The sequence below is a fragment of the Temnothorax longispinosus genome, chromosome 2, assembly GCF_030848805.1.
Source record: "Temnothorax longispinosus isolate EJ_2023e chromosome 2, Tlon_JGU_v1, whole genome shotgun sequence".
Taxonomy (NCBI): domain Eukaryota; kingdom Metazoa; phylum Arthropoda; class Insecta; order Hymenoptera; family Formicidae; genus Temnothorax; species Temnothorax longispinosus.
Window position 1 is genome coordinate 5,463,797 of NC_092359.1, and position 10,994 is coordinate 5,474,790.

Below are 10,994 nucleotides of genomic sequence, written 5' to 3' on the forward strand. Positions count from 1 at the left end.
AGGTAGCCAAGCATGCTGTCACAATTGATCTTCCTTTTCTAGAAGGAACAGTTAAATGAGTATCCAGAGTATCAGATACGCGAGAATGCTTCATCAAAAGTGTCGGCAGGGTTTGTATCCGTCCAGTAACGTAAAGAGATTTGCGGTACCGGAGGAAAGAGTACCGTGGACAGTCGATTATCCCGAGTACAAACCGGTCGCATATACCGCTAATGTTCTCAAGGGTAAACCTTGGGCCGATCCAGAAATCAACGAGCCCACTTTCAAACCAAAATGGAACACGGTGGACGGTAATTACCCCTTTTCTATTCGTCTAACTGATAAATTCAGAACAATTGTCACGAATTGAAAAATTGACGGAAGAAAAATAAATGGTGGAAGTCACGTTTCCTAGGTTAACATCAATTTACGTAGACTAGACTAGAGCAATATTGCGCATGCGAGGCAAGTTATTACCGCGTCTATATTTGAAATGTAATTCTTGACAGACAAGGTGAATCGAAAGAGTTTTACGGGTGACTATATCGTGAACGCGGATGGTTACCCCTTAAATCCTGTGGGACGAACCGGTATCGTTGGCCGAGGACTTCTCGGCCGTTGGGGACCGAATCACGCTGCCGATCCTATCGTCACACGATGGAAACGCGATAACACGGGGACCGTGGAAATAAACAAGAACACGGGAAAACCTGTATTACAATTCGTCGCGATACAGAGACGTGATTCCGGAGAATGGGCCATACCTGGGGGTATGGTTGATCCAAATGAGACAGTTTCTGCCACTCTAATGAGAGAATTCATGGAGGAAGCGCTAAACTTTCTGGAAATGGATGACACCGAGAGGAAGGTCCTACAAAATTCTATAATGGAGTTCTTCACGAAAGGCGACGAGATTTACAAGGGATATGTAGACGACCCACGAAATACGGATAACGCTTGGATGGAGACGGTGGCTATAAATTTTCACGACGAGGAAAACAATGTCGTTGGGAAGCTCGCGTTGAAGGCTGGAGATGACGCGCGTAATGTAAGGTGGATGGACGTAAATAAGGAAATCAATTTATACGCCAATCATAGCGAGTTTGTAAGAAAAACTGTGTTGCAACGTAATGCGCATTGGTGAAGCGCAGTCTAAAATTGCAATTGCAGTAATCTCGTCTGGGAGGAGGATAATGTTAAAAAAATTGTACAATTATAAAAACATTATTTTTGTATTATGTATACTATATGTACTATACCCGTACATACACTTTCTGCACTGTGCATAGCACAAGCGCACATCGCTAAATATTACTGTTGTTTGTGCCAAACAAAATCTTAAATCTAGTATATACGTCTTCAGACATAAAATGAGATTTTTCAATGTAAGACGAAACATGCATCCAACAAAAGTGTCGATTATAATCTATCACATGTCACACTGTTACTGTTCTTACACGGATTAGGAAGTTTTTGTGAGGTATAATACCCAATCTTCGAATCAGTCGTCTTGTGTCATGTATATTTTCATAATTCTTTTGATCGCACATCACAGTCAAGTTCAAACTCAAACACGAGAATTAAGTATATTATATATGTATAAATATAAAGTCATTGAAAAATCACATCATCAATATGTATTGATATAATGTATCATAGAATAACATGTTAATAATTAAAAAAAAAAAAAATTTTTTTTTTAAGCACTAAGCATAAAACAATGCTTCTTTTCGAATGAAAAATATGAAGGTAATGATACGCAAAAAATGTGGGAATAGGATTTCGAATCTACAGCAAAATTCTGAATATGTTGCGATATATTGTAAATTGAGCAAATATTGCATCGATATCGCATGCTTATAATATATTCCTGCAAAAATACTATGCGGATAAAAAAAGAAAAATAAAAACATAGTATTTGTATAAAATAATACTAGTAGGAATTATCCTATATCACTATACCTGATTCCACTTGGTCTTACACTAATTGTAAGATAACAAATGTACTTTTTAATATGGCACGCGACAATCGTTGGTACTTATCATAATGGGTGCTTGACTAGGTTCTTTTAAGCCAAGAAACTCTAAAAATACTTTGCTGGACTTTGTGATTGGACTGAATGTGTCATCAACATTTGTATATAACGTGAAATCGCTTAATTTAACGTGCGTATCATTTCCGTCACTCTTATCTAAACCTGAATTTTTAAGATTTATGTTCGGTACAGGAGAGGTATTTTTCTTTGATTGAATTTCAGCTTTTTCTAAATCGAGGGCATGTTGCGCTTGTACCTGGCCCAATCTTGCTGCTCTGGTGAAATAAGTGCGTGCGGTATCAATATTGATTGGTAAACCGCCCCTTCCTTGGGCATGGAAAACTCCCAAATTATATAACGCATCGGCATGATCGTGAGCCGCGGCATCATTGTAATATTTTGCAGCCTGAAGGAAAATTATACTTTTATATAATTTTTTTTGCAGGTATATCTCTCTTCACATTTTTAAATCGTCCATATTTTTTAATTTTATATAAGTCGAATATCTTTCTTATCTTCGTGCAGGGATCGAAAAGAGATTTTCGTGATTAAATGACGTATATTTTAAAGCTGTTTCTCGCATCTCTAAATATTATCTAGATATTAGAATGTACCTTTGCTTGATCTGCCAAAGTTCCAATGCCTAATTCGTAACATAGACCTAAATTAAACATGCTTCCGGGAGATGATAATTTAGCGCCCGCGGAAAAATGCGCTAAAGCGTCTTTATAACGTTTTTCCTCTAAGGCTTTAATACCATAACGAAGTTCGTATTCGCCTACCACTATTTTATGGGTATTTGTAAATTCATCGGCTGCTTCTTTGAATGCCTATGGATATAGAAAATCTATAAAAATATGAAACTCTACATTGGCCTCTCTACACACACAGGGAATAAAATAATTTTCCTAAAAAAAAAAAATTAAAGAAAAAATACTGAAAGAAATAGACAAGTCTTCATTTATTCTATAATTTTTGTAATGCGTTTCACTAAATATATTACAAAATTTAACTCCAAAAATATATCTTGTTTACAAAAGACAAGAAAATAACAAGTCACTGAATTATGATACATGTGAATATAAATTATTATCTGCATGGATTACAAAGATAATATTGCGATAATTACAATCATATCAAAACAAATAAATAAAAGAAATTTTTGCTGAAGAGAAAATATCTTCGAATTTGTCAGAAAATAAATAAGCGAAAAAAATGTATTCTGGATACTTGTAACTACAAAATCAATATAAAGAGACGCGATTAAGAACATTTTTGCATAAAATACTGAGTTTTTTTACATATGCTAGCACACATTATGTATACAAATTCTTTTTGAAATATTTATTTAGGAGAAATATAGACTGTTGTAAGCTTCCATCTCAATATAATTTGTGCCTATAACATTACAGAGTATAAGGTCTGCAAAATAACATCCTCACCTCTTCAATGGTGATAGGACCAAATGGTTTCTCTGCAGTCCATTGTGAGTCTGATTCCTGCAGATTGGATGTTTTTGCTAGTTTATTGCTAGTGCCAGTACAGTTAGTGACCGGCAGGATTTTTCTTGGATGTAAATTTAATAATTGCATAAGTATGAATGAAACTCGAGAGTAACCACGTAACTTGCTTTTCGAGGTCTCATTGCTATCTCTGTCGAAGACTCTTTTACGGAGACAAAGCGTCTGGCATACGACCCATCCAGCCGCCAGTACGCTGGACTAATAAAATAAAAATATAGGCCACATATTAGCGATAAAGACTTTTTAGTGTTGCCAAGATGTGTGTTGCATAACATTAAAACAGGTTTTGTTTTGAAAAACGTATTTACCCAGCCGACAGCCTCGGGCCAACTGTGCTTGGTATTCCAATCGTGTTGCTTGTTGTTAGCACCGGAGCTTTTAGCTGACCCGCAAAAGCCTTTGTCACAAGTGATAAATACTGGTGGAAGAAATTTCTGTTGGCATGTCAAGCTCGTCTTGACTTCATTTTTCGCGTTATCCTGCGACGATTGTGAGTAAACGTTGGTGCGACAAACACGTCGCTCCAACGTTTCTCGGATTCCACGAACTACGACCTTCCACATTTTTCCTTCGTTTCTTCCTTTTATATATTGGAAAGATGATATACTTTGTGGAAAGCGAGGCAAAGAAACTCCTTCACCATGGAGTTAAATCTACGCTACATTACGAGTACACTGAAGTCGTGCACAAATAGTGCACCACGTGCACAAAGCACAAACATGCGAGAAAACGGATTGACATCCATATTAAAAAGTCCCTACTCGAGAGCCAATTAGAATACTCGACAACTTTACGGTCCTACCAATAAACGTCAAGATCACGGAAAAGTAGGAGTAGTTTGTCAAGTTGGTACACACACACAAATATTCATATCAGCATATTCAGGTGGAACATTCCTAACCTATATCATGAATCTCGCGTGATTGAAGACCACGCTGTACAGGTTCTTAATAATAACTCTACGCAATTAATACATGCGTATTTATCTATATAAAAAATTAAAATATCTTGAATTAAAATGGGGAAAAAATCAAAGATTGGAAAGCAGAGGAAAGATAAATACTATCAACTAGCCAAAGAAACAGGTAATATTAATTATTTATACATACTTAAATTACTAAATTAAAAGTTATATTAGCTTTAAATACGTTAGTATTTTAATCAAACGTTTAGCAGTTAATCATATCATCTAAATAATTACTAAAGTTGAACGTTTTGTTCAGGTTATAGGTCACGTGCGGCTTTCAAGTTAATTCAGTTAAATCGGAAATTTGAGTTTCTTCAAAAGTCCAGAGTATGCATCGATTTATGTGCTGCACCTGGCGGCTGGATGCAAGTTGCCAGGCAAAATATGCCAATATCATCGATAGTTATCGGTGTAGATTTATTTCCGATAAAGCCTATCCCGGGATGTCTCAGTTTTGTAGAGGATATTACAACGGATAAATGTAGAGTTGCTATCTCACGCGAATTGAAAACATGGAAGGCTGACGTTGTTTTAAACGATGGTGCTCCCAATGTGGGAAAAAGTTGGCTTCATGATGCATATCAACAAGCTGTTTTGACATTATCAGCTCTTAAATTAGCTACTCAATTTTTAAAAGCTGGTGGTTGGTTTGTAACAAAAGTATTTCGATCTAAAGATTATAACCCATTGGTCTGGGTGCTAAAACAATTGTTTAAGAAGGTAAGATTAATATCATTTAGGGCATATTTACGAATTATCTATTATTTTATTGCTATGAATTTAATTACAGGTACATGCTACTAAACCTCAAGCCTCACGTAGTGAATCTGCAGAAATTTTTGTAGTTTGTCAATATTATATTGCTCCTGATAAGTTGGATCCTAAGTTCTTTGATCCAAAACATGTCTTTTCTGACTTACAATTAGAAACTGGGAACAAATTAAATGTTTTTCATCCAGAAAAACAAAAGAAAGCTAAAGCAGAAGGATATCCTGAGAATGATTACACGTTATATCATAAATTATCTGCAAAAGAGTTTATTGCCTGTGAAGATGCATTAGAAGCTTTGCAGAATGCTTCAGAAATAGTGATAGACGACGAAGTTATCGACAAGCACGAGAAAACAACTAAAGAAATTAGGGAATGTTGCAAGGATATTAAAGTACTTGGGCGAAAAGATTTGAAGCTTCTACTTGGTTGGTGGAAAGCGTTAAAAGAGTCGCAAACTGAAACGAAAGAAGTGGAGAATACAGTTAAGGATGAAGCACCTGCAACCATTAGCCTCGAGGAACAGGAGGATTTGGAAGACGAGGAAATTCAAAAACAGATCGCCGAGCTCCGGGAAGCAGAAGCTAAAGAGTTAAAACGCAAAAAGAAGAAAGCTAATAAAGAAAGGCAGAAGCTGAACGAACGACTCAATTTGAAAATGATTCACAAGAGCGACGAGGGACCTAAATTAGAAGGAGACGATTTGTTTAAATTAGATCAGATTCAGACCTATCAGCAATTAGAGCAAGTTACAAATCAAACGCCTGACGTCTTAGCGGAGAGCGATGTGGAGTCGGACGAGGAAGTGAAACCGAATACGATTCAGTATGAAAAAGATATGGGTCACTTGGACAGTAAGGGTTTATACTATAAATCGGAGGATAGCGAGGAAAGTGATACTGATGCATCGGATGACGATACAAATAGCGAAGAATCTGGACTAGGTATTATGCATAAAATATTAATACTGATTTCAATATAATTAATCAATTCTCTTCCAGCTGAAAGATTTATATCTTGTTTCTGACTTACTGTTTGAATTTGCAACAGAATCTATAAAGTTTATTATTTTAATACAGGTTTGGACGATTCGGACGACGAAAGTACAAGTAAACCACAAAAGAAACGACAATTTAAAGATCCTGAAAGCACCCCGTTGTTAACTGATCTAGATTTCCGGGACAAAGAAACTAAAAGAGCTCATAAAGCAGCACTCTGGTTTGAGAAAGATGTATTTAAAAACTTAGAGAATGAAGACGACGCAGATTATGAAATGGATAAAATGATCGAGCAGTACAAGAAGAAAGGTGGATGCGTCCTCGGAGAAGAGAAGAACATGCAAGAGAAAATAGATGAGGAAAAGAAACGGAAACGCAAAATCAGTGAAAGTGATGACACAGATTCAGATTATGATGTGGAAGAAATGATGGCGCCTAATAAAAAAATGAAAAAGATCGGTGGAAAAGATGGTTTTGAAATAGTGCCACGAGAAACAGGTAAAGAAGTTTTATAATGCATTTTACCGATTGAGACTAGTAATAATTGTAGCTACTTATATCTCAATATACATGTTTGTTTATAATTTAATCAGATAAAAAGCCGAAGAAAAAGAAATTGACTCCTGAAGATTTAGCACTCGGATCGTTACTAATTCAAAGTAAAAAATCTCGAAGAGACTTGCTTGACTCGGCTTGGAATAGGTATGCGTTCAACGACGAGAAATTACCCGATTGGTTTGTGAAGGACGAGGAAAAACATATGAAGAAGGACGTGCCTGTACCTAAAGAACTTGCCGATGAATATAAAAAGAGGGTGGAGGACTTGAATGTGAGACCTATTAAGAAAGTAATGGAAGCTAAAGCAAGGAAAAAGAAACGCGCAATGCGCAAACTTGATAAGGCCAAGAAGAAAGTAGAAGCATTGATGGATAATACGGACATCAGTAGTAAAGAGAAGGCCAGACAAGTTAAAGCGTAAGTATGAGATGTCTTAGAACGTTTTATCCTGAATATTCTGATGAATGTACCATCATAATTCACTCTTCAATTTGACTTAGGTTGTACACGAAAGCACGTCAGGAGCCAAAAAAGGAAGTTAAGTATATCGTAGCGAAGAAACATACCGCGCAAAAACGGTCCGTTCGGCCACCCGGGGTGAAAGGTCGATATAAAATAGTCGACCCGAGGATGAAGAAAGATTTACGCGCGGCGAAAGCGAAGGAAAAAACTAAAGGGCGTGGAAAGAAAAGTCGAGGCGATAATCGGGGCAAAAAATCGAGGGCAAAGCCTAAAACTATGAAGAGGAAAAGTAAGTAACCTTTAGCCTCACATTACGAAACATTTTTTATTCGTAAAAACTATACCACGCATTTATTTGTATAATTCAATTGTGAAACATGTAAATAAATATTGTTTCTATCATACAATACACATTTGAGATTTCTGGATTCCTTCCTTTCTAAATTATTCCATCGATTTTATATATTTTTTTCTTTTCTAATTATTAGAAATGAATTGTTTTAATAGATATCGATGCGGAACGTGTACGTGTGATGTATAAGTTACTGGTAAAGAGATAAGTTACGGAGCGACTACACTTAGATATTGTTTACACATAGACGTCCAATTCTGTCCACTGCAGTCACAACCGACGCGGAATGTAACCGCGTTAATAAATAGTAGTGGAATACGATCTTATATTCGCGTTGTACGAGATTAGTCGAACTTGTCCTCGTTTTATTTCGAGCAATTCTGTTTTGTGCATAATGTCGATGTAGAATGTAGCCTACAGAAATAACTCGAAACTCTCTCCCTCCACGATAAAACAGCCGGAACGAGTAGTCGCGGAGTTGCAAATCGCCGTGTTTCTAGCGCATGGCGCGTAAAAAAAAAAAAAAATCACGAAGGAGAGAGCGAGCCACTTATAGATCGCAAACAACCTATTATTTATTACGCTCATTAACATCTCTCGTTACTTGTCCGTGAACGACGAAGCTCCCGAAAAGTTTTACGTAATCTTATGAAATATTCCCAGCGTCCGCTGTGATATAGATCTAGCGTCCCCTATATCCCTCTTTAAAATACCCCCCCATCCGACGACGGAGGTGAACCCCTCCACGGGTACACTTCTCGGCTGTGTTCCGCGTGTATCGGGTATCTCGATGTAACCGCGGGCCGGCCTGCGTATCGTCGGGACGCCGCGGTCGATGTCAAGGACAAGGCCGACGGTATATCTATAAAGATCGCCTCGCGTCGGCGTCGATGCACCGTCATTCGCGAAAGTATAGTCGCGAACCGATTGCCGCGCGCGGGGAGGGTGTTCACCACCACGGACGCCAAGATTCGTCATCGACTACACGTTTTTCGCGTAAAATATGGATATAGATGGATCGCGTGGCGTGGTGTTCGCTTTATACCGCGGCAACAATAATTGAATAGAAAACTCGTATACGTCCCCCGCCCCATCGTTCTCCGCGCTCTGTGTTGACGCGCAGAAAATGTTAATGAGATGATGATGCTCCAGCGAATTCAGACCTGTTGTCCCGCGAGATTGTTTATACGCTATTCAAATATACGATCGGGTATTCGCGGTGCCCGTTCCTAGGAGGTGGCGGACGTCGGTGATGCCACTCGGTTACAACTGCGTAGCTGCAAGCAATCGGCACGGTCGATGTCAAGGCCGGGGGGGAGAGAGATGTAGAGAACCGTTTGTTGCAGGACCGAAATTGACGCGCCGCTATATTCCGATATTGGGACGAAGAATTCGACCCAAATAGCACGTACACGCTATATATCTACCGCCTACGTCTAAGCGGGATGTTTCGCTTTTATTTCGGGGGGGGGGATTTGTTTGACGTAGGTATCTGATTCACCCATAGAGGCGTAGATACGCGACACTCCACTGCATAGCGAGTTGCGTCGAGTTACGTGGACAGAGGAGAGTGGGACGGGGGGAGGGAAACGCCGGTTTTGATTGCAACGCAGTTTATAATCCGTTATATGCATTTAGTTCAAACGTCGTTTTATTACACGTTTGAATACCTGAATATTAAGTGAATAAATCAAGGAAAGATTGCATCGACTCGAGCCTTAAAAAGCGTAAAAATATCCGGAGCGAGCTAAACACCCACTTGTTACCGCCTGTTTATCGCGAGCCAACTTGGCGGCGCCGACGGCGGCGCCGACGGCGGCGGTGGCATTTGCATCAAAGATCGCGATCGCGCGTCGGCGATCGGCGCCGCTAATAAATTCAATAAAGCCGGAGCGCGCGCGGGGTGAACGATTCCCGTCGGCTCTCGATCGCGATTAATAACTCCCAAGTCAATCGGCGTCTTAATACCGCTCCGCGCGTTATCCTGCGCGAGCGTGTCGTGTGCGCTTCTCGGAACGCGATATACGCGAAAAGGCGTCAGCGTATTTGTGTATCTACGAAGCGCGGTAGGCGCGCTTACGTCAAGGGCGACCTCGACTTTCCATCGCCTCTAATCCGCGCGAGAATCGCTCCCGGACGCCGGACGACTTATTTCGTTCCGACCTCACGCGGCACATGGCACGGCACACGCGACTCCGGACTCCGGGCCCGGGCTCCGTGGAACGCAGGGCGGGCCTGAAAGCCGCCGGCCGGTGTCCCTCAAAAATTGTCGGACGCTCCGCCTATTCTTAGCGGCAGTTTTGCTTGATGGATCTATTCGTAGAACGGACCGCCGCCCTCTCTCTCTCTCCCCGACCGTTTCGGATTGCATCTCGGTTCAAAGGAAACCTACTGCGTTTCGCCATGATGGCGTAAAAGGACTGCTAATGCTAATCCCTATGACGCAATGGCGTCGGGTCGTCCCGACGGATCGCCGAACGAGACAAGCAGATAATTAGGCTCGCGCGAATGACATATATATGTACGTGATATATATTCGGCTCACCGCCCGATCGCCGTCGTGGTTGCCGTCCCTTCCGGGTACGCCGCTTCTCTCCCTTGAAACACGCCACGGTCCTCCCTCGATGCTCCGAGACGCTCCGTTACGATGCCGTCGGGAACGCCGGGATATTTCCATCGCGCGCGATACACTTCACTCGCGCCCGTCGGGAATACGCGACCGATCGCGAATTTGTGCAGGTTAATTACCCGTTAATTCACTCGCGCGACCGCTTCCGATCGCTCGCGGCGCACCCGGATCGGATGGAACGACGGGAAATGCGGAGAGATCACGCATCACTCACGTCGCACTCGCGCGATTACTCGCGACGTTGGCTAGTACTGTCGACTCCGAAAAATTTGAAATCTATAGCGACTCGCGACAAAAAATTCACGGGTTGGGGGAGGGGGGGCAACCGCTCGCGGTTGGTATCCCTCGCGACACGGGCCAATGAAACGGCGATGCCCGCATATATCCGCGTGAAGTTGTCGCCGCATACTTCGAACTTTTCGGACGGGACTCGATGGAGAAATGCCGCGCGTCGCGTCATGGCGTCAGGGCGAACGAGATCGGAATCGTGAGGTATTGTCAGGTTAATAAGGCAAGGTACGATGTTCCCGTAGATGCGCACTTGTTCATAGCGATGGTCAATCGGACACTGTCAAATGCGTAGTTAAATTATATACTCAATTTGAGTCTTTTTACAACCGTTCCTGTAGGTCACCACTGCTCCTACTCAATTAACCGTCGTTAATTTAACTGAACAATGTTATTCAACTAAACTTACTAAACCAATGAAGTTAAAATAATAC

General features: G+C 40.8%; 4 protein-coding genes across 4 annotated transcripts in view; 2 read left to right on the forward strand and 2 right to left on the reverse strand.

Annotated features, from left to right (window-relative positions):
- The window catches only part of LOC139808562 (uncharacterized), an 84,760-nt gene extending 74,297 nt beyond the window's left edge, over positions 1-10,463 (reverse strand). Inside the window, exon 1 of the mRNA XM_071770672.1 lies at positions 10,189-10,463. Within this exon, the coding sequence (XP_071626773.1) occupies positions 10,189-10,320 (132 nt within the window). The 5' untranslated portion in view covers positions 10,321-10,463. The remainder of the gene's footprint in view (positions 1-10,188) is intronic.
- Positions 19-1,679, forward strand: LOC139808584 (ADP-ribose pyrophosphatase, mitochondrial). Its single transcript, XM_071770724.1, has 2 exons — positions 19-290; positions 489-1,679. Exons 1-2 carry the CDS (start codon positions 56-58, stop codon positions 1,121-1,123), a joined length of 870 nt encoding a protein of 289 aa, XP_071626825.1. The 5' UTR covers positions 19-55; the 3' UTR covers positions 1,124-1,679.
- Positions 1,204-4,219, reverse strand: LOC139808578 (uncharacterized). Its single transcript, XM_071770711.1, has 4 exons — positions 3,847-4,219; positions 3,458-3,736; positions 2,630-2,845; positions 1,204-2,421 (listed from the first exon to the last, which is right to left on the reverse strand). The coding sequence occupies exons 1-4, from the start codon at positions 4,099-4,101 to the stop codon at positions 1,990-1,992; spliced, it is 1,182 nt and encodes a 393-aa protein (XP_071626812.1). The 5' UTR covers positions 4,102-4,219; the 3' UTR covers positions 1,204-1,989.
- On the forward strand, positions 4,412-7,702 carry LOC139808566 (pre-rRNA 2'-O-ribose RNA methyltransferase FTSJ3). Its single transcript, XM_071770685.1, has 6 exons — positions 4,412-4,623; positions 4,762-5,225; positions 5,296-6,217; positions 6,353-6,769; positions 6,865-7,246; positions 7,330-7,702. Exons 1-6 carry the CDS (start codon positions 4,557-4,559, stop codon positions 7,586-7,588), a joined length of 2,511 nt encoding a protein of 836 aa, XP_071626786.1. The 5' UTR covers positions 4,412-4,556; the 3' UTR covers positions 7,589-7,702.
- Positions 10,464-10,994: the final 531 nt, after the last annotated feature.

Coding starts and splice junctions, on each gene's coding strand:
- LOC139808584 (XM_071770724.1), top strand. CDS start 56: ATGAGTATCCAGAGTATCAGATACGCGAGAATGCTTCATCAAAAGTGT. Junction 291..488: donor AAAATGGAACACGGTGGACG/GTAATTACCCCT, acceptor AATTCTTGACAG/ACAAGGTGAATCGAAAGAGT.
- LOC139808566 (XM_071770685.1), top strand. CDS start 4,557: ATGGGGAAAAAATCAAAGATTGGAAAGCAGAGGAAAGATAAATACTAT. Junction 6,218..6,352: donor TAGCGAAGAATCTGGACTAG/GTATTATGCATA, acceptor ATTTTAATACAG/GTTTGGACGATTCGGACGAC. Junction 6,770..6,864: donor AATAGTGCCACGAGAAACAG/GTAAAGAAGTTT, acceptor TAATTTAATCAG/ATAAAAAGCCGAAGAAAAAG.
- LOC139808578 (XM_071770711.1), bottom strand. CDS start 4,101: ATGTGGAAGGTCGTAGTTCGTGGAATCCGAGAAACGTTGGAGCGACGT. Junction 2,846..3,457: donor GTCCTATCACCATTGAAGAG/GTGAGGATGTTA, acceptor CTATATCCATAG/GCATTCAAAGAAGCAGCCGA. Junction 2,422..2,629: donor CTTTGGCAGATCAAGCAAAG/GTACATTCTAAT, acceptor ATTTTCCTTCAG/GCTGCAAAATATTACAATGA.